Here is a 23,234-nt window from a genome sequence, read left to right as displayed (position 1 = left end):
ATCAAAATGCATACAACATCCACAAATGGCAGTGAAGGTGTTTGATTGAAATATGAGATAGATGAAGTTTTGTTAAGCAGAGGTAGTAAGGGATAGGAACAGTTTGGAGGGATATGGGCGCAGAGCAGGCAGGTGGGACTAGTTTCGTTTAGGATTTTGTTCTGCATGGACTGGTTGGATTGAAGTGTCCATTTCCATGTTATACAACTCTATGTGGGTCCAAAGCAGCTCTATGGAGTCAGGTCACAGTTCAGTCTGAGGGGGCAGAACGGGCTCAACGGGCCGAATGGCCTACCCCTGTTCCTGTGTTCCGGTGCATGGGCATAAACTGTGCATTAAATCAAATTGACTTAGAAGCGTGGAGAGACTGGACAAAAGTAACATTAGTGGTCCTTCAGTTCCGAGTTTGGAAAGTTATGTGTTCAAGGCAGCTGTGTGTGGGTGAGCTCTAGGCTAGCTAGTCAGTGAAAGAAAGAACTGCACTGTCAAAATGACTCTGTAGGTTACGTAATCCTTCATAATTAATTACAAGTGTGGCAGGGGGAATTGGTATGTGGAGGGTGTGGTTACAGCAAGTTTGGTGTGAATTGGTAATTGGGGAATACTACGCTCAGACTTATCCATTCAGTCTGATTTTAGTGTGAAACATTCTGTAATGGGAAATCATTATGAGTGATTTGGGGGATAGGAATTTTATCCCTTGCGGTTGTGCATGTGTAGGATGAATCACTTTGTTAGCCAGAGGAGTCGAACTGCTGCTGTCAATGACCATCAATCAACAACAATAAGTTGGATTCATATAGCAACCTTGTCGCAGTGTAACATCCCCTCCCACTTCACAGGAGCATTACCAAACAGCTAAGGGAATAGTGGCAAGTAGGACTGGTTTAGTTTGGGAAACTTATTTGACTTGAACAAATTGGACTGTTTCTGTGCTTTATAACTCTATTAAAACAGATGACCAAAGATCTGGCGCCAAAGGATTACTTCACATGAAGTTTAGGGTTCAAGGAAGGAATGCCAGAACTAAATGAAGGATGGGTTTAGAGACAATTTACAGGACAGAAGGAGCTATTTGGCCAAAGGTACTCATTCAAGATTAAAATCAAGTTTAAAATCTACCTAGGTTTAGAATTAGAATTAGCTTTAATGTCAAATGAGTACAGTGTAAAGTTTATCTCTCGCCACTTACAGCACCATCAAAGGTCCTTAGCTACAGCTTCTTCAGATATTAAAAAATAGAGAAATAAAAGTCCAGCATTGCAGAAATAAAAGTTCAGAAAACTGGTCTTTACCGACAGATTCGAGCACAGCTTCTTCCCTGCTGTTATCAGATTTATGAATGGACCTCCCATACAATAGAGTTGGACACAGTCAGAAGTCACATGAAAAGCAGGTTATAAGCCAACAGGTTTATTTGAAGCCACGAGCTTTCGGAACCCTGCTGCTCCATCACTTCACCCAGACTATAACCCGTGTCGCGTGACTTCTGACCTTGTCCACCCTAGTCCAACACTGGCACCCCCCTATCATATTAGCGTCAATCTTTCTGTGCACCTTCTACCTAGCTGCAACACTATATGCTGTATTCTGTTCTATTACCCTGATGTACTTCTGTAAGGTATGCTATGGCTGGATGGCGTACAATACTTTTCATTGTAGTTCGGTACATGTAACAGTAATTAAATCAAAATGCCACTCTCCAGTTCTTGAACAGTAACCCTGGAGCTAACAACACCTCAATCTACCTGGATGGGTACATGAATAGGAGGGGTTTAGAGGGATATGGGCCAAATGCGGTGAGATTAATTTATGATATCTGGTCGGCATGGACGAGTTAGACCGAAGGGTCTGTACATTTTTTTTTAGATTAGATTACTTACAGTGTGGAAACAGGCCCTTCGGCCCAACAAGTCCACACCGACCCGCCGAAGCGCAACCCACCCATACCTCTACATTTACCCCTTACCTAACACTACGGGCAATTTAGCATGGCCAATTCACCTGACCAGCACATCTTTGGACTGTGGGAGGAAACCGGAGCACCCGGAGGAAACCCACGCAGACACGGGGAGAATGTGCAAACTCCACACAGAAAGTTGCCCGAGGCTGGAATTGAACCTCAGTCCCTGGTGCTGTGAGGCAGTAGTGCTAACCACTGAGCCATTGTCTTGTGTGACCCAGCCTCTCGGTCACTGGAATCGAAACGTTAACTCTGCTTCTCTATCCACAGATACAGCCAGACCTGCTGAGTTTCTTCAGCAACATCTGTTTTTGTTTCAGCTCTCCACTGTCCATGGTTCTTTGTTTTATTCTAGAAACTTCCATCCTGCTCAGCAAACTCCACACAGTCAGTCACCAGAGTCGGGAATTGTACCCGGGTCTCAGGCGCTGTGAGGCAGCAGTGCTAACCACTGTGCCACCGTGCTGCCTCTATGACTTTAAGTGCAGACCAAGTATTGTCTTATCAAGGTGTGGAAGTGCCAGTGTTGGACCAAGTGAAAAATCACACCACACCAGCTTACAGACTTCCAAATAAACATGTTAGACCATAATCTGGCGTGGTGTGATTTTAAACTTTGTCTCACTAGGAGCAAACTATTGATGCAACCATAGGTATAAAATGCCTTTCGAAAAAAAATCTGTTCAGGTGTAGTGATCGATTTCCCACAAATATCTCTCGACCTGGAAACAATTCGTTCGGCAGGCGGCAGGGAACCAGCCTTCCCTGTTAGGGCTGTAGCTGGACATTTTATTTTGCATTAGAGTAGTCGTGGAAAAAAAAAGTAATTTAATGAATGAATAGGGCGCCTCCTTTGGAATCAAGTTGCAAGGAGATAACATTTCGATTGACTTTCTCTCTTTGCAAATTCTTTCTCCTAACTTGTTGCTTTCTCTCTCTCTCTCTCAGCCCTAGAGAAATAGAGATACTGACAGATCAGTGCGGCCAATTGGAAGTTGATGGAGCTAAACTTGGGGCCAATCTCGTTTGCTGGACAGAGTGAGATTCAGATGTGAGCTGAGGCCAGCTATGATTTGCTGTGGGTTTTATTGTTCCTTTGTGGTGTTAGTGTCAATGTATTCGAAAGAAATCCATTTCTCTCTCTCTTTAAACATCGTCACATGTAAATAGGGGGGTGGGGGAGGAGGAGAATTCGAGTGTAACTTCCTCGGATTTTTTTTAAAAACAATCCTCATCTCTTCCACCCCCACCCCCCACTTTTTTTTAAGGAAAAATGTCGAGTGAAGAAATCTTGTAATCAGTGTCTGCACAGAACAAGGGAGAGGGAGCAGCTTTAACTTTCTCCTGGTCCTGCGGTGTACAGGCAACTGTTTAGATGTAGCACCTTTACACGCTGTGAGGGACTTGGAAACTTTAAAACACACACACACACACACACACTGGCTTCAGAGAGGGGAAGGAGGAGGAGGAGGTGAACAATTGGGAGAGAAAGAGAGACCAAAAAGAAAGGAAATTCATGTCATTTGGAGATGGAACAACGGGACATCAGAAAGAGGCAGCTGTCAGCCCGAGTGATTTTATTGGTGGTAACACTGACAATTGTCAAAGCAGGTAAGTGGACTTCTTAAAATGCCCTGTCTCAGCTCCCCTTGAGGAAACACACTTTCCTCTTGCACTGGCTTCGTGACTTGTAAAAATGTGTGTACTTTTAGTTTCCAGAACGGACCTCGTGGTGAAAAGCATTATGCTGGAAATAAAGCGATTATGGTAGTGTTGTAAATAGGCAAAAGTTCTGTCCTTCAACTTTTCCACCGCCTTTTTTTTCAAAAAAAAGTTCCACTCTCGGAATTTAAACAAAACTGTTTCCCAAAAGAGCAAGTTTTACCCATAACAGTCCATCCCCTCGTATTTGCTTTGCTTTTCTCTGATCGCCAGTAACTAGGGGTTGTTCAATTAATTTTCCCAATGAGAAGTGACAGTTAACTGAATTTCTTTTTCCCTGCAATGTTGATCTATTGTCTTGTCGCGGGTTGGTGGAAACAGAGGCATTGTCATTTGTCAAACTCTTTCTCTGTGTTTTGTTATAGCATCGTCCTTGACACCATCTCCCCTCAGTCCTGCATCTGAACGTGAACAGTACAGTACAGTACAGTAACGCTTCAGAGTGACTGGGGCTGCAAATGCTTTTTTAAGGAATGCAGCTATTCTGTCTTAAAAGGGCAATTTGTTCTTAAAGAGGTAATGGTGCGGTTTAGAACAAACCCCATGTTCCCGCACTGTTGGGGTGGCCTTGTGATCAAAGATTAAGCCTGTGGTATTTGATTTGGAGGCTGAGATTGTAATGCTGAAGATCAGTGGCGAAGCAGTGTGGTGGGCCCCACCTGTTGACCTCATTCTGGAGAGGTGGGAAGTTCTTCTGGTACGGTTGCGGTTGGGGCTTGGCATGGTGCCAGTTGTTCCTGCAGGTTTCCTGACTGCGGCAATGCCTGAGCTAATGGGATTTCCCTTTTGAGAACCCTGTTTCTGAGGGTGTGCTGGGCTAGACTTGCTGCCAGCTGCCGTACCTTTTAGCCTCAGGAGCTAAGAAAGAAAATTAGAAGAAGTTGACGTGAGGGATGGGCTTGAGGGTCTGGGGTAGCAGACTTCCCTTCAGATAGCTAATGGCTCACACAGTGTCTCATCCCAATGTCAGGTCAAACTCAAGGGGCTGAATGGCTTGCTGCAGTGATTCTGCTTTTTTTTTGTGTGATTTTATCCACCCGTCTGTTTGAGGTGTGCAGCCCAGACGCATGCTTGCAGAATGAGCGAGGGGCTTTGTGAAATCTTTTCGTGTGATTTCAGAACAGGCTGGGCTAAGTGATCCATTAGTGTCATTGCAGGTCATGTGTGTAAAAGCTACAAGTTTATCATTAGTCCCCACTTCGTGTACAGGAGTGAACGTCGCAGGGTGTTGGTCTCTGCAAGGACTTGCCCCCGTGGCTGGGTTGCCAGGGGGTTCAGAGTTGGCGGAATTGTAGCTTGGCGCGGATGGGATTTAAAACAAATCTGGCTTTTTCCCTGCTGCAGTTTTCCCACTGACCTCCCTGCAGAGGTCCAGGCAAGGGGTTTCTGCTCTGATCCCCTCCTACACAGTTCCCACTGGAATGTGCCGGGGTCAGCGATTCCAGTCGTAGTCATTGTCCCCTCCTGACCTGCAGCCCCACAGCTGTCTGCCATCCCAGGATGAGTTGCTAACACTGGCTCTCGGCCCGTTCATTTTGTCCGAATTCAGACTGCTGGGCCGACCTGATGTCCCTCTCTGTGTCCACTCTCGCTGTCTTCCCTTCAGGACGAAGTGAGTTTGAAATTTGCAATTAAAAGTAACCACAACAGGGTCACTCTTGGCTTTCCCCGAGGGCAATAGTTGAGGCAGGGAACTGGATGTCTGCATCTCTCTGACTATCTTCTGAAGTTTATCGTTGTGTGGCTGCTGGCTGTTACATAATGCAGCACTCGAGACAGTGAACAGGAATATTAGGGCAAGTGACCAGTTTGGGACCAGTGCAGGTACAGCACAGCTTTGGCAATACTGACTAAATGGACCGAAGAGCCTCCTTGCCCCGAATGATTCTGTAATTTTATAGCTTGATGGAGTGTCTTAAGTGAGCAGAGAGAGAGAGAGAGAGAGAAAGGTTGAGGGAAAGAATTCCAGACCCTTGGATACAGGCAGGTGAAAAAGCAATGCCACCACTGATGGTAAGATGGAGCAGGAGGCAGGGATCGGCGGAATACACAGATCTCAGGAGGATCATAGGATTGGCGGAGGTTACAGACAGAGAGTGTGGGCATTGGATACCACGGGGTGAGATTTAAATTCCAGGGGTCACTGCACTGTGAGATAACAGAACTGAGAGGTCCACCTTGCCTGAAATCATGCCTGAAATCAATGTTTTTGTTGTCATTGTTGGTACAAGTATTAATCTCCCAACAGAACGTAGAATGAAATCTCATAGCAAATGCCATGCAGAGGTCTGCAAATCCATCCTGTACCTCACTTTCAGGGTCCAGCTCAGTCTGTGGGAACTCTCACATCACATCAGGTGGTTGTGCGCTGTAAAACCAGCCCAGAGACTCGGCTACAACACCCACACTTTGACAGAGTGAGGGAGTGCTGCCTGTGTTTGCACGGGGCACTGACCTGAAGCCGACTAAGTGGATGTCAAAGATTTAGTGGCATAACTTTGCAGAAAAGGAGCAGGGGAACTTTTCTTTGCAAATCTTCACTCAGAGGGTCATAAAGATGTACAGCACAGAAACAAATCCTTCAGTCCAACTTGCCCATGTCGATCAGATATCCCAAATGAAGCTATTCCCATTTACCAGCAGAGGGATTGGGAATATGGACTCCTTTGCAAGAAAATAGGTGATTAAGGCCAAATTGTTTCTGGAATCTTGCTGTGCATACATCAGGATTGCGCAATAGCTCTGAATGGGATAATGTTCAGGATATAATAGCTCCACCCACTCTACAGATGTCTCCGAGTCTGAGAATGGAGACAGGGGTGTTCTATTCCAGTATAAGGAGGGAGTAGCTGAATCTGGACCAGTTCCCTAAGGTCCGAGTCATTCCCCTTGAGCAAATGCACTCGTACCTACTGTGATTACGCAATAAGTCTTTCTATCTCAGAAGAGTCCTGTTCTGTAGATACGTCATGTTGTGTATCCTCCACCATTAGATAGGCCTAAGTCAAGGCATTGAACTACGTTGAACCACCCTCACCCAGTGCCCCATGTTGTTAGAAGTGCCACATGCCGCAAAATGCAGCAGAGGTCATGGAGTTATAACGGTCTGCAGCGTGGAAACAGGCTCTTCGGCCCAACTAGCCCATGCAGACCAGTTGTCACAATCTGAACTAGTCCCATTTGCCTGTGTTTGGTCTATATCCCCCCCATACCTGTCCCATTCATGGACCTGTCTAAACGTTTCTCAACTGACGAAATTGCATTTGCTTCCACCACTACCTCTGGCAGCCTGCTCCAGACACTCACTAACCTCGATGTGAAAATCTTGCCCCTCTGGACCCTTTTTATCTTCCCTTCTCACCTGAAACCTATTCCCTCTAGTTTCAGACTCCCCTACGTGGGGTAAAGTTGTCTGCTATCTACCTTATTTGTGCCCCTCAATAAGGCCACCGTTCAGTCTCTAATGCTACAGGGAAAGAAGTCCCAGCCTATCTGAACTGTCTTTATAACTGAAGCCTTCCTGTCCAGGTGGCACCCCAGTAAACCTTTCCTGCACACTTAATAGTTTAATAATATCCTTCCCTTCCTATAGACAACCAGAATTGCCCACAGTACTTCAAATGTGGCCTCACCAACATCTTGTACAGCTGCAACTAGATGTTCCAACATACATGCGCGCACACATATACACATGTATATGCACACACATGAATATGTAAAAACACGTGTAGTATGTAAGTGTGTCTACTCATACGCGCATGCATACTCACATGTACAGGCATGCACACACACATACAAACGCACACAAACATACACACATATGGACTAGGTTAACAGCCCCAATCAGGGAACTCAGATTCTATGAGATCCACGTGGCTGACCTCGTTACAATCTCTACATAAACCCAATTAACATTTTGAATGAACCTTGCAATTCATTAGAGAAGGATCACTTGACCTCAGAGAATCTGAGTTCCCTGATTGGGGCTGTTAATCTGGTCCAATCAGGGAGCCCTGGCTGACAGATACAAACAGGAGGGTGCCTTTCAGGCGGGTAGCGGCCACTGAGCAGCGGAGCCGAAATGGGGAAGTTTATGAAACTGGGGAAGGTGGTTCTTGTGCTGGGCGGACGCTACGCAGGGCGCAAAGGTGTCATTGTAAAGAACATCGATGATGGGACCTCTGACAGACCTTACAGTCATGCTCTTGTTGCTGGTATAGATCGTTACCCACGTAAGGTCACTGCAAGAAAAAGGTGGCCAAGAGATCCAAGATCAAATCCGTTGTGAAAGTATACAACTACAACCATCTGATGCCAACCAGATATTCTGTTGACAATCCCCTGGATAAGACCATTGTGAATAAGGACGTTTTCAGGGACCCAGCTTTGAAGCGCATAGCCAGGCGGGAAGCCAAAGTAGAGTTTGAAGAGAGGTACAAGACCGGAAAGAATAAATGGTTCTTCCAGAAGCTTCGATTCTAAATTGTATTTCAATATAAATAAATATTCATGTAAAATAGAGAAAAAAAACAAACAAACAGGTGGGTCAGAGGTTCTGTTCACTCTGAGAGCTGGCTCTGAAGGAGCTGGGCCAGTGTCAAGGACTCTCCGGGTGTATATACCGAGGACTTGGTGATAGGATACCAGCCTCTCTGGAGTTATTTCATCAAGTGTGGATTCAAGGGACAGCAGTCCCCGCCCCAGGTCCCACACAGCTCAGTTATTTCTGTAGTTTCTCTGTTAACTTCCAAGAGGCATCATGGAGATATCTTGTCCTTGACATCTCCTGCTCCATTGCTCCCATTACAAACTGAATCTGCTGAGCAGCCAGCATCCTGATGGAAATGGTTGTCCCTCCTCAGGCAGTATTCCACCCCATCCCATCCCACTCATGTACCTGTCCTTGCAAATCACATCTCTATCACTGACCTCCCTTCCTTCTTCACTTGAATGTCTTCCTCACAAATCCACGCCCATTTTGGAATCTTTTTGACCGTGCTGACCGCAGCTTGGTGAGGTGAGTGAAGATTGGCGAGTGCTTGTGGTTAATGTCTTTGGTCAGGTCAACTTATTGCCAAGGCTCCCCATTGTCTGACCTGGGGCGGGGCAGGGGGTGCTGCTGTCCCTTGAATCCACACTTGATGAAATAACTCCAGAGAGGTTGGTATCCTATCACCAAATCACCCTTTAGTTTCACATGGAGAGTTCCTTGACCATGCTCCAGCTCCCTCAGAGCCAGCTCTCAAAGTGAACAGAACCTCTAACCCTCCTGCTGGTATCTGTCAGCCAGGGCTCCCTGATTGGACCAGGTTAACAGCCCCAATCAGGGAACTCAGATTCTATGAGGTCAAGTGACCCTTCTCAGGGCAAGGTTCTGATGAGTTGCAAGGTTCATTCAAAATGTTAATTGGTTTATGTAGAGATTGTAACGAGGTCAGCCAGGTGGATCTCATCGAATCTGAGTTCCCTGATTGTACCAGGTTAACAGCCCCAATCAGGGAGTTCTGGCTGACAGATATAAACAGGAGGGTCAGAGGTTCTCTTCACTTCAGGGACTGGCTCTGAGTTGGCTGGACATAGTCCATGTGCAGAGCACATGTGAATAGAGGGTGACTTGGTGATGGGATACCGGTCTCCATGGAGTTATTTCAACTTGAATATTGAATCCTGACTACAGCGTTCAAATTGACACCTCCCAGCGTTTAATTTAGTAAAATTTGCAAATTTAACACACTGGTCCAACTCATCTCGTATCCCACAAAATGAAGCTTGTACATGTTCATGGCCAATATTACTGTATTTTCTGTCCGGACTCCAGTGAATGTGCATGTGGACCAGATTTTTCTTTGAATAGACAAAATTTATAAATGGTATTAATCAATGTGTCATTATGTCTGGCGATGAGGTTGTTAACCAAAACACATGTTTATTATAGGGACAGGAAAGTTGGAAAGTCTGTGCATATTTTACAAATTCTTAAAGAACCCGTTTACCCAGAGCAGGTTAATGTCCAGACATTGAGAAACGCGATCCTTCAATCTCCCTCAGAATGGCTTCCTACATTGGTGTAGCGTCTTGGTGGCATTGCACCTGGAGTGCTGTGTGTGATTTTGGTCACTTAGTTAAGGAAGGACTAAACACCTCTGCAATTATGACCACACACTGAGTGTCAAGGGGAAGCATGCACTGGCACGTTACAGGCCTTTCAAGACCAGAGGGCATCGCAGGGGCTGGGGTAACATTTTTGATAAGTTTCCATGCCGGGGGTATTTCCAAGATAAATTTTGTTTACCCCTACAAGGGCTGTTTAACCAGATTAATGCTTTCATTTAAATCAATAGAGAGAGAGAGAGTGCAACAGAGGTCACCAGAATAATCAGTTCTGAGGAGGGGTCACTCGACCCCAAAACGTTAACTGCTTCTCTCCCCACAGATGCTGCCAGATGTGCTGAGCTTTTCCAGCAATTTCTGTTTGGGTTTCTGATTTACAGCAGTTCAACTTGTTTCTTCCTCACCAGACTCATCCCTGGGTTGGTGGGACTTTGTGATGGGCCTGTAATCTCTAGAGTTCAGAAGAATGAGAGGTGATTTCATTGAAACTTACAAAATTCTTAATGGGTCAGATGCAGAATGGGTGTTTTCACAGGGTAGGGGGTGTGTGTGGAACCAGGGTCACAGTTTCTTTGCTGTCGATACTACTTAATAATCAGAGTCGACTCATTTAGGAGTTGGAGGAGGAGGCATTTCCGCATTTGGACGGCGGTGAGTCTTTGAAATTTTTTGCCTCAGAGGGCTGGTGAGGCTTAGTCATTGAGTGCGTTCAAGACAGAGATTAGTGGATTTCTAGATACCCAATAAATTAAGGGATGCAGGCATAGTGTGGGGAGAAAGTTGCTTTGAGGTTGATGATCAGCTGTGCTCTGGGATGATGGAACAGTTTCAACAGGCCCCATGACCTACTCCAGCCCTAATTCCATCCCCATCACTATCTCATCTCGCTGGCATTCCCCAGGCAGACCTAAGAGTTCCATCAGTCGTTGGGAAAGAAATACAACTTTCATGTATCGGAGAACAATGCGGAGCCCTCAATTTGAACAAACTAATCTCTTCAGTTTGTAGTTTCTTTGGAACAATTACACGCTTGAATGACAAAATCATTGGTAGGCATTCCAATCCCCTTTTATCTCGGGAGTTCATTGACGTCTGTAATTCGTTCGAATTGTTCTAAATTAGCCACCATCAGGTAAATATCCCTAACCAGCTGGAGGGCCACATTGCAATTCAGAAGAGTTTAAATTAAACTGTTATTACTTTTCCTTCTCTGGAAGTACTGAGATTTTTGTGCAGTAGCCAAGCTTCCATTAAGAAGGGAGTCAGCTCCGATTCCAATTATAGTCCAGCTTCAGCCCTGGGTGTTGTTGCATCTCTGTTGTGTTCCTGACATTCCTCTTGCTGACGTGGATTGAGCTTTCCAAGTTGTTGGAGCAGAAGAACAAGCTGGTTGGGCTGAATGGCCTGCTTCTGTATTCTTAAATACTTCGGTGTCATCAGTACAGTTAGGGCAAAACATTTTCTTTGAAAACTGATTCTGACAAAGCTAACAGCTCATGTAATATTGAATATTTTTTCTATTTTTTTTCAAAGATCATCTCAATTGAAATATAAACGTGAGCACACTTTTTTTATTTGAACTTGTGGTTTCTGCCCCTCACTCACCACAGCCACCGTACAGTTGTGCTGACTTGTGGCACAGTGGTAATGTCCGTACCTCTAGGCTAGAAGGTTGTGGGTTCATGCCCCGTCAGTATGTTATATACATGTCTAAGCAGGTTGATGGAGAATATAAGCTTTTGTACTTATCCAGTGTACATGAGTGAAGGAATAAGGAGCTGGATCAGTTTTTTTTTCTGCTGGAAAAAGTCAACAGGTCTGAGTTATGCCGCAGGTACACCGGGTAGTAAAGAAGACATTCAGCATGTTTGCCTTCATTGCCGAGACGAGGCGAAAGTGAGGACTGCAGACGCTGGAGATCAGAGTCAAGATTAGAGTGGTGCTGGAAAAGCACAGCAGGTCAGGCAGCATCCGAGGAGCAGGAGAATCGACGTTTCGAGTGTAAGTTCTTCATCAGGAATGTTTATGCTCAAAATGTCGCTTCTCCTGCTCCTTGGGTGCTGCTTGACCATCTGTGCTTTTCTAGCACTCACATGTTTCAAGCTGAAACAGCCACCTGAACAAGCAGAAAGGGTTAATATTTCGTACGGACATTGGCACCTCTGACAGTGTAGCACCCTTGCAGATGAGACGGTGAGCTCAGGCGATCTGCCTGTCTGGGTGGGTGGGTATAACAATCTCCTTGTACTAATTGTCGGAAGAACAAGGGAAGTTCTTCCCCAGCGTCCTGGCCAATTCCTCAGTCTTTTTTTCAATTAATTCATTTGCGGGAGTTACTGGCTGGGTCGGTATTTATTGCCCATCCCTAGTTGCCCCTCGACAAGGTGGGAGTGAGCTGCCTTCCTGAACCGCTGCAGCCCACCTGCTGTGGGTTGATCCGCATGCCCTTAGGGAGGGAATTCCAGGATGTGATCCAGCGACACTGCAGGAACAGCGGTATGTTTCCAAGTCAGGATGGTGGGTGGCTTGGAGGGGAGCTTGCAGGTGGTGGTGTTCCCATGTATCTGCTACCCTTGTCTACTGGATGGAAGTGATCGTGGGTTTGGAAGGTGCTGTCTGAGGATCTTTGGTGAATTTCTGCAGTGCATCTCGTACACACTGCTGCTTCTGAGCATCTTCATTGCGAGAAAGCGGATTATCTGCCCATTGTCCTATTGCTGTTTGCAGGAGCAGGATAGAATCATAGAATCCCTACAGTGTGGGAACAGGCCGTTTGGCCCGACAAGTCTACACTGACCGTCCAAGGAGATCCCACCCAGACTCATTCCCCTATTACTCTACATTCCCCTTGACTAATGCACCTAGCCTACGCACCGCTGAACACTCTGGGCAGTTTCCCATGGCCAATCCACCCTAACCTGCACATCTTTGGATTGTAGGAGGAAACTGGAGCACCCAGAGGAAACCCACACTGACACGGGGAGAATGTGCAATCTCCCCACAGACAGTTGCCCAAGGGTGAAATTGAACCCAGGTCCCTGGTGCTGTGAGGCAACAGTGCTAACCACTAGGCCACAGTGCCACCCCTTTGCATTTCTGATCTGACAGATGTGACTACACTTAGAAAAGTACCTGTCTGAAGTAGTTTGAGACAACATGGAAAACACCGTGGGAGTGCAAGTCTTTCCTTCCAACTCCGGTTAGACATTTAAATTATGTGGTAAAAGTGAGGATCTTCCATTTCGGAACACTTCAACCCCAGGGCATCAATGTGGACTTCACTGATTTGTTCATTTTCCTTCCCTCCACCTTACTTCCAGCTCAGCACTGTCCTCATGACCTATCCTACCTGCCAATCTCCCTTCCCATCTATCTGCTCCACCCTCCCCTCTGACCTATCACCTCCAACCCCAACCCCATTCACCTATTGTACTCTTAGCTACCTTCCCCCACCCTCCCCTCTGACCTATCACCTCCATCCCCAACCCCATTCACCTATTGTACTCTTAGCTACCTTCCCCTACCCTCCCCTCTGGCCTATCACCTCCAACCCCAACCCCATTCACCTATTGTACTCTTTGCTACCTTCCCCCACCCTCCTCTCTGACCTATCACCTCCAACCCCAACCCCATTCACCTATTGTACTCTTAGCTACCTTCCCCTACCCACCCCTCTGACCTATCACCTCCATCCCCACATCCATTCACCTATTGTTCTTTTTGCTACCTTCTCCCCAGCCCCACTCTCCCATTTATCTCTCCACCCTGGAGGCTTCCTGCCTCTAAACCTGATGAAGGGCTTTTGCCTGAAATGTTGATTTTCCTGCTGCTTGGATGCTGCCTGACCTGCTGTGCTTTTCCAGCACCACTCTGATCTAAAATCCAAGTTATGTGCTCCAGTTCCCTTTGCGAAGTTGCTTCAATGAATAGGAATACTGGATAATTCTGGAATACAATTACAAAGCGGGCAGGAGTGTTACGTTAATGTTGGGAAGGGCTGTGAACAGGAGTAGAACTGGTGGGGAGGTGAGGGAACCGGTGCCAGGGAAGGATTATCTCAGCTGCTGCATTTACAGTATCAAAGACACAGGAAACCTGTTTGAAGTTTGCCTCCCTTTTCAGACATAGAGAACTGGCCCGGGGTCTGACTTATCACAAAACTCTGATGGCACTTGTTTTCACTTTGCAAAGAATGGTGACACACAAAACCTTTCCCTTTCAATTTGCTACTGTCCCACTTTTATCCCGTGCACAGTTTAACAAAAAAACCGGAAAGTAATCGGGTTGTTGTTTTTAACCCATTTGTGGCTTCAAGCATCATTGGCAAAGTCAGTGACCCATTCAGAGCTGTGTTGGAGAAAGTGGTGGCAAGCTGTAGAGATGTACAGCACGGAAACAGACCCTTCTGTCCAACTCGTCTATGTCGAGCAGGTATCCTAAGTTAGTCTCATCCCATTTTCCAGCACTTGGCCCGTATTCCTCTGACCCCTTTGAAGTGCTAGGGATACCTTTATAATTATGCTGCCTTCACCACCTCTTCCATAGACATTCTGAATCTTGCCCGTCACGTTAGAATAGAATCCCTACAGTGCGGAAGCAGGCTATTCGGCCCATTGATTCCACACCGACCATCCTGTCCCTGTAACTCTGCATTTCCCATGGCTAACTCACTCAGCCTGCACATCCCTGGATGCACCAGGGCATTGTAACATGGCCATTCCACCTGAACCTGCATGTCTTTGAACCCTGGGAGGAAACTGAAGGAAGCCCATGCAGACACAGGGAGGATTTGCAAACTCCACACAGACAATCGCCCAAGGATAGAATTGAACTCAAAACCCTGGTGCAATGAGGCAGCAGCGCGAACCACGGAGTCTCCATACTGCCCACCTTGAACCTATACCCTATAGTTCTGGACTCCCCCACCCCAGGGGGAAAAGACCTTGTCTATTTACCCTATACATACCCCTCATGGTTTTATAAACCTCTAGTTCTGGACTCCCCCACCCCAGGGGAAAAGACCTTGTCTATTTACCCTATACATACCCCTCATGGTTTTATAAACCTCTAGTTCTGGACTCCCCCACCCCAGGGGGAAAAGACCTTGTCTATTTACCCTATACATACCCCTCATGGTTTTATAAACCTCTAGTTCTGGACTCCCCCACCCCAGGGGGAAAAGACCTTGTCTATTTACCCTATACATACCCCTCGTGGTTTTATAAACTTCTAGTTCTGGACTCCCCCACCCCAGGGGGAAAAGACCTTGTCTATTTACCCTATACATACCCCTCATGGTTTTATAAACCTCTAGTTCTGGACTCCCCCACCCCAGGGGGAAAAGACCTTGTCTATTTACCTTAGCCATGCCCCTCATGATTTTATAAACCTCTAGTTCTGGACTCCCCCACCCCAGGGGGAAAAGACCTTGTCTATTTACCCTAGCCATGCCCCTCATGATTTTATAAACCTCTAGTTCTGGACTCCCCCACCCCAGGGGGAAAAGACCTTGTCTATTTACCCTATACATACCCCTCATGGTTTTATAAACCTCTAGTTCTGGACTCCCCCACCCCAGGGGGAAAAGACCTTGTCTATTTACCCTATACATACCCCTCATGGTTTTATAAACCTCTAGTTCTGGACTCCCCCACCCCAGGGGGAAAAGACCTTGTCTATTTACCCTATACATACCCCTCATGGTTTTATAAACCTCTAGTTCTGGACTCCCCCACCCCAGGGGGAAAAGACCTTGTCTATTTACCCTATACATACCCCTCATGGTTTTATAAACCTCTAGTTCTGGACTCCCCCACCCCAGGGGGAAAAGACCTTGTCTATTTACCCTATACATACCCCTCATGGTTTTATAAACCTCTAGTTCTGGACTCCCCCACCCCAGGGGGAAAAGACCTTGTCTATTTACCCTATACATACCCCTCATGGTTTTATAAACCTCTAGTTCTGGACTCCCCCACCCCAGGGGGAAAAGACCTTGTCTATTTACCCTAGCCATGCCCCTCATGGTTTTATAAACCTCTAGTTCTGGACTCCCCCACCCCAGGGGGAAAAGACCTTGTCTATTTACCCTATACATGCCCCTCATGGTTTTATAAACCTCTAGTTCTGGACTCCCCCACCCCAGGGGAAAAGACCTTGTCTATTTACCCTATACATACCCCTCATGGTTTTATAAACCTCTAGTTCTGGACTCCCCCACCCCAGGGGGAAAAGACCTTGTCTATTTACCCTAGCCATGCCCCTCATGATTTTATAAACCTCTAGTTCTGGACTCCCCCACCCCAGGGGGAAAAGACCTTGTTTATTCACCCTACCCATGCCCTTCATGATTTCATAAGCCTCTATAATGTCACCCCTCAACCGCTGACACTCCTGGAAAAAAAGTCTTGTATGGTTTTCAATCAGCTTATTACCTTTAACATCCCTGGTTATCTGTGGTTGGTTTAGACCTTTCCTAGAATCCTTCTGCCTTACGGAGACATACTGTCTTGAGCATAACTAGGTGTGCCTTGCTAGACTATAAGACCAAATAAGCATTAATTGTACACAGACCAGGCTGGTTAAGGCTGACTGATTTTCATCGTTCAAGGACATGAGTGAACCCAATCAGTTTTTTTTAGAGTAATCTGGTAGTTTCATTGTCACTGATGATTAATTTCAACTTAAAACTGAATTGAAATTCCTTTGTTGTTATTTGAACCCGTGTACCTCAGTATTAATCAATCTAACCACTTTGTGACCATCTCTCATTTATAATCACTATTGTCGAGGCAAGTGAGGAATACAATGCCTTGGACCATGCAGATCAGTAGTCTCATTGTGTTTGATGTGTAAGCTGAAGAATGGCTGAATTGATGGAGGATGACGAGAATGAGTCACTCCCGACAATAAAGGAAGCGTAGGAATTGCAGGCATGATGGAGGTAGAGATTGAGAAGGAGTGACGCGGTCTGAATTTAGCACAGAGACCAGCCGGGCAATGGGTGAGAATTATTTACGCCGTTAGATACCAAATGATGGCTCTCACAAATTGGATAGCACCCTTTACATAAAGCCAATATTTCACCAAAGTTAGTGCCCAAATAGAAACCACTTCTTTCCAAGGCTCTGAGGCAATTAACAGCATGGATCATCCTAGTTTAGAGGGGCCCTGGTTCTCAATACAGTCCCTCAGTCCACATAAGACTATAAGATATAGGAACAGAAATAGGCCATTCGGCCCATTGAGTCTGCTCTGCCATTCGATTACGGCTGATATGTTTCTCAATCCCACTCTCCTGTCTTCTCCCTGTAACCCTTGATCCCCTTATCAATCAAAAACCAGTCTATCTCTTGTCTTAAATACACTCGATGACTTGGCCCCCACAGCCCTCTGCGGCAATGAATTGCCCGGATTCCCTGACCACCGGCTGAAGAAATTCCTCCTCATCTCAGTTCTAAAGGGTTCATCCTTCACTCAGAGGCTGTGACCTTGGGTCAAAGTCTCTCCTACTAGTGGGAACATCTTCTCCACATTTACTTTCTCCAGGCCTGTCCGTATTTGTAAACTTCAATGAGATTCCCCCTTAACCTTCAAAACTCAATCGAGTACACACCCAGAGTCCTCAAATGCTCCTCATACCATGAGCCCTTCATCCGCAGGACCATTCTTATAAACCTCCTCTGACCCACTCCAAGGTCAACACATCCTTTCTTAGATACAAGGCCCACACCACTCAACTATAAAGGTAGCTCATAATGAGGACACTAGCTAGTATATGCTTTACTGTGGTACCTGGTTTGGTATAAAGTCTCAGTTAGTGTTTGGGGAAATTCCTGGGAAGTTGCTTTCTTTCCCCCTCTATTGCTAATTGCCCGGATACATTTACTTTTCCAGGGTAGACTGGCTTGAATATGAGCTGACTTGAAGATAGTTATTTGCAGTTTTGAAGGAGTTCTCCATTGTCGGCGAGAGCATACGTCAGATGAAGCGTTAATCTCAGATTCTGTCTGGCAGACTCGGGGAATCTTGAAGAAAGGCTGTGGAGTTCTTTCTGTTAATCTGGTCAATATTTATCCCTCAAGTGACACCTTTACAACAATAACTGATTCTGCTGTCATTTGCAGGAATTCTCTGCAAGTTGACGCTGAATTTTCCTGCATTACTCTGACTGCACTTCAGAAAGTCTTGTTGGAAAGACGTAGTGCTCAACACATTGATGTAGTATCCAGGAAGGGGATTGGACATACAGAGAAGAGTGAGAAACACAGTCAGTCTAAAACGCAAGGCGACCAAATTAAACCGATCAGATTCACTGAGACAATTTAAGCTGGGGAAAATGAAAATGAAATCAGTTGTTTGATCTTTCTTCATTGGACATGGCTGTTGCTCATTCCTAATTTCCTTGACTAGGGCTATTTCAGAGAATGGATAGGCATTTACGATATTGGTGTGGATCTGGAGTCACATGTCAGCTAAAAAGACAGACTTCCAGGTGCGTTTTCACAACCAGTAGTGATGGCCTTAACAGTCACTACCATCCATAGTGGTTAATTGCCAGCTTTAATTTACTGATTGAATTTAGACTTCAGTAATTGATGGGTTGGGATTTGTGTCTGCGTTGCTAGTTGAGCCTCTGGATTGGGAGTCCAGTAATTTAGATTCCCTACAACATGGAAACAGGCCCTTTGGCCCAACCGGTCCACACTGAACCTCCAAAGAGTAACCCACCCAGACCCATTTCCCTCTGACGAATGTACCTAACACTATGGGCAACTTAACATGGCCAATTCACCTGACCAGCACATCTTTGGATTGTGGGAGGAAACCGGAGCATCCGGAGGAAACCTACACTGAGAATGTGCAAACTCCACACAGGCAGTCACCTGAGGCTGGAATCGAACCTGTGACCCTGGCGCTGTGAGGCAGCAGTGCTAACCACTGTGCCACCATTCCAACATCATATCCAGGTTTGAAAGCAAGGTTAAGTGCCACACGTTAAGTGCTGAGGAATTATATGACTAGCTTAAGTGTGAAGATTTTCTCCAGTGATAACTTCAGGAAGAACCTTATAGCCAGTGAACTGCTTTTGGATCGGCGTGTTTTGGTGCACGAATTACAACAATGTAGGCACATTAAGAGACCACAAACAGCAGTGTGATAGCACGCTAATAATCTGTCTATGATTGAACATTGGCCCTGGACATTGGAGTGAGCTCCCCGAATCATTGTCAAACCTGCTCCACAGGTGCAAGTTCAGAGGGATTCCCTCAGCTTATCATCAAGAGACTCAGCCCTAACTTGTAGGCCCGGGCCTGGGAGTGGTGATACTGTTACACACTGAACACAGCAGTCATCAAGGAAAAATTGATTTCCTGGCAGTGAGCACAGGGTTGACTAGCACTTGGAAGCCTGCATTTATGCAGGAGATGTGCAGAAAACCAGACAAGAGAAAATAAGTTGAAGAAGTAGGAGAGTGATCTGAAACGGCTCTGGCAAAAGATGATGGATGTGCTTCTTTGCATGCTAAGGTCACGACTATGGGTTTTTTTTTCTTTTTGGGGAAAGAACAGGGCGAAACGCTGGTGGAAAACATTCTTTGGCCTGAGGGAATCCACTGAGTCGAAGATTACACGAGAGGTCAGAGGGGTCAGGTTTGGAGACACTTGATCAACGGATGGAATGTGACTGTCTGCGCACTGTCACTGCAAGCTGATTGTAGACTCCTGCGAGTGGGCGCCTCCGAAAGCTGAGTTAATTCATAAACAAGATAAAGATCGCTCTGATGCATTAGGCACGCTCAGAGTCCAACAACCCTTGCCCAGTCTGAGGTAGAACGGCGTTATCATGCAGAACAGTACAGGCCCTTCCGCCCTCAATGTTGTGCCAACCTTTTAACCTACTCTAACATCAGACTAACCTACATACCCTTCATTTTACTATCATCCAAGTGCCTATCCAGGAGTTGCTTAAATGTCCCTAATGTCTCTGACTCTACTCCCACTGCTGGCAATGCATTCCACACACCCACCACTCTGTGTGTAAAGAACCTACCTCTGACCTTAGACCTTCCTCCAATCACCTTAAAATTATGTCCCCTCATGATAGCCATTTCTGCCCTGGGATAAAGTCTCTGGCTGTCCACTCTATCTATGCCTCACATCGTCTTGTACACCTCTATCAAGTCATCTCCCATCCTTCTTCACTGCAATGAGAAAAACCCCAGCTCCCTCAACCATCCTTCATAAGACATGCCCTCCAGTCCAGGCAGCATCCTGGGAAATCTCCTTCACACCCTCTCTAAAGCTTCCACATCCTTCCTACAATGCGGTGACCAGAACTGAACACAATATCCCAAGTGCGGTCTAACCATGGCTTTGTAGAGCTGCAGCATATCCTCGCAGCTCATAAAGTCTTGTTGTGGTCTACGGTTGTCTCTGTCCACGTTACCTCAGCTTCAATTTTCCTGTTTGTTGGGTTTTTGTTTTGGAATTATTACACTTTTGGAAACGATCCAACTTTGGTCCACGATCAGAGCCTGGGTACAGTGTGAGGAAATCCAGATCTTGGTGCTTATGGCCTGAAGGCAGACCTCTTGTGTCTGTTGATTTTGAGCTCTGATAGGTCTTTCCCACAGGGTAAGGTCAAGCGAGCAAATGGGTGCCCGATGTTGAAATGTGGAAAGAGTCAGCAGGAGTTTGGATTGTTTAGGCCACTGTTGGAATATTGCGTGCAATTCTGGTCTCATTCCTATCAGAAAGATGTTGTGAAACTTGAAAGGGTTCAGAAATGATTTACAAGAATGTTGCCGGGGATTGGAGGATTTGAGCTACAGGGAGAGGCTGAATAGACTGGGGCTGTTTTCCCTGGAGCGTTGGAGGCTGAGGGGTGACCTCATAGAGGTTTACAAAATTACAAGGGGCATGGATAAGGTAAATAGGCAAAGTCTTTTCCCTGGGGGTCAGGGAGTCCAGAACTAGAGGGCGTAGGTTTAGGGTGAGAGGGGAAAGATATAAAAGAGACCTAAGGGGCAACTTTTTCAAGCAGAGGGTGGTATGTGTATGGAATGAGCTGAGGAAGTGGTGGAGGCTGGTACAACTGCAACATTTAAGAGGCATTTGGATGGGTAAATGAATAGGAAGGGTTTGGAGGGATATGGGCCGGGTGCTGGCAGGTGGGACTAGATTGGGTTGGGATATCTGGTCAGCATGGACAGGTTGGACCGAAGGGTCTATTTCCATGCTGTACATCTCTATGACTGAGTGCATGCAAAAGCTGGGGAGATGATGCCACAGGAGCTTATGGCGAAAGCTCAGTTGCTTGTCTGTGTGGTGTATGGTGTTTGTATAGGAACAGGAATAGGCATTCATCCCCTCAGGCCTGCTCTGTCGTTCAATGAGATCATGGCTGATCTGTGGACCAGTGCTACATATCTGCCTTTGGCCCATAGTTTCTGCTCAATAAAACTTGCTGTGTCTCAGATTTAAAATTCACCACTGATCCCAGCATCCATCTCAAATCTCTCCCGCCATTCGTGTGGAGAACTGCTTCATGACATCTCTCCTGAATGGTCTGGCCCGAACTGTGCCCATGGGTTGTAGAATCCCCAACCAGTGGAAATAGTTTATCAACCCTGTCTATTCCTGTTAATATCTTGAAGACTTTGATCAGATAAGATGCCTTGGATTGAATTACTGCTCCCAATCCTTTTTGATAATAAGACCATAAGACATAGGAGTGGAAGTAAGGCCATTTGGCCCATCGAGTCCACTCCGCCATTGAATCATGGCTGATGGGCATTTCAACTCCACTTACCCGCATTCTCCCCGTAGCCCTTAATTCCTCGAGACATCAAGAATTGATCAATCTCTGCCAAGTGGAGAAAGAGGCCCATATGATGTCTTCAGTTCAAGATAGGCTCATTCCTTTTAAACAGAGTAAGTTTATTACATAGTACTTAGTGGCTAGTAACAATGTATCACTGTTACACCGATGTGAGACTTGACTGAAGAGGGGTAGCGTGGTGGCTCAGTGGTTAGCACTGCTACCTCACAGCACCAGGGACTCAGGGTCGATTCTAGCCTCAGGCAACTGTCTGTGTGGAGTTTGCACGTTCTCCCCGTGTCTGCGTGGGTTTTGTCTCACAATCCAAAGATGTGCAGGTCAGGGTGAATTGGCCGTGCTAAATTGCCCACAGCGTTAGGTGCATTAGTCAGAGGGAAATGGGACTGGGTGGGTTCGGAGGGTCGGTGTGGACTTGTTGGGCCAAAGAATCTGCTTCACACAGTAGGGATTCTAATCAAACCTAATTACACCTTAGTGTAGAATGACTGCCTGGACAAAACATAAATTTTGACTGGCTCCTTCCAAGATTGCTTCTGTATATCTTCGAGTAAAAAATGAGGTCTGCAGATGCTGGAGATCACAGCTGCAAATGTGTTGCTGGTCAAAGCACAGCAGGCCAGGCAGCATCTCAGGAATAGAGAATTCGACGTTTCGAGCTCCTAACCTGCAATCCTCTTCCTGACCTCTCCGCCCCCACCCCACTCTGGCCTATCACCCTCACCTTGACCTCCTTCCACCTATCCCACCTCCATCGCCCCTCCCCCTAGTCCCTCCTCCCTACCTTTTATCTTAGCCTGCTTGGCACCCTCTCTCTTATTCCTGATGAAGGGCTTATGCTCGAAACGCCGAATTCTCTATTCCTGAGATGCTGCCTGGCCTGCTGTGCTTTGACCAGCAACACATTTGCAGCTGCTTCTGTATATCCTCATCCCTGGGCCAGGCTATCCTTTCTGGTATTCCAGTGTTGTCAGTCCAGTTTGTTCAATTGGAGATGACTGTACCTGATGTCTTTTTGTTTCTGTTTTCTACCCTTTAACTCTGATTGAAAATGTGGAAAGGAATGTCAGTGAGGTTGTGAAGGTATCATTGAGGTTGTTGTGAATGACATTGGGGATAATGACAAGAGGCCATTCAGCACATCATTTGCACACAGGCTGTATGAATATGCATTTCCCTTAGTGTTGCTCTCTCACCTTCTCCCCATAACCCTGCACTACACATTCCTCCAGCTCAGGTGATTGTTTCCTGTGTGAAAGTCTCAACTGAAGCAGCTCCAGCACACTCTCAAGCAGCGCATTCCAGAACCTAACCACTCCAGAACACACTCAGACAGTGCATTCCAGAGCCTAACCAGCTTCAGAACACATTCAGGCAGAGGATTCCAGAACCTAGCCAGCTCCAGAACACTCTCAGGCAACACATTCCATAACCTAACCAGCTCCAGAATACTCTCAGGCAGCACATTCCAGAGCCTAAACAGCTCTAGAACACACTCAGAGCATTCCAAAGCCTAGCCAGCTCCAGAACACTCTCAGGCAGTGCATTCCAGAACCTAGCCAGCTCCAGAACACTCTCAGGCAGTATATTCCAGAAC

The 23,234-nt window shown here is 46.3% G+C and overlaps 1 protein-coding gene and 1 pseudogene across 2 annotated transcripts in view; both read left to right on the top strand.

Annotated features, from left to right (window-relative positions):
- Nucleotides 1–3,052: 3,052 nt before the first annotated feature.
- Nucleotides 3,053–23,234, top strand: part of LOC132835991 (collagen alpha-1(XI) chain-like) — a 295,793-nt gene continuing 275,611 nt past the window's right edge. For both annotated transcript variants that reach the window (XM_060855171.1, XM_060855170.1), the window contains exon 1: nucleotides 3,053–3,574. In XM_060855171.1, coding sequence (XP_060711154.1) covers nucleotides 3,493–3,574 — 82 coding nt within the window. In that variant the 5' untranslated portion in view covers nucleotides 3,053–3,492. The remainder of the gene's footprint in view (nucleotides 3,575–23,234) is intronic.
- LOC132835932 (large ribosomal subunit protein eL27-like) lies at nucleotides 7,733–8,202 on the top strand (annotated as a pseudogene).

This window comes from Hemiscyllium ocellatum, chromosome 45 (genome assembly GCF_020745735.1).
Source record: "Hemiscyllium ocellatum isolate sHemOce1 chromosome 45, sHemOce1.pat.X.cur, whole genome shotgun sequence".
Taxonomy (NCBI): Eukaryota; Metazoa; Chordata; class Chondrichthyes; order Orectolobiformes; family Hemiscylliidae; genus Hemiscyllium; species Hemiscyllium ocellatum.
Note: the sequence above shows the minus strand (reverse complement) of the source record. Positions and strands in the feature narration are given on the sequence as shown.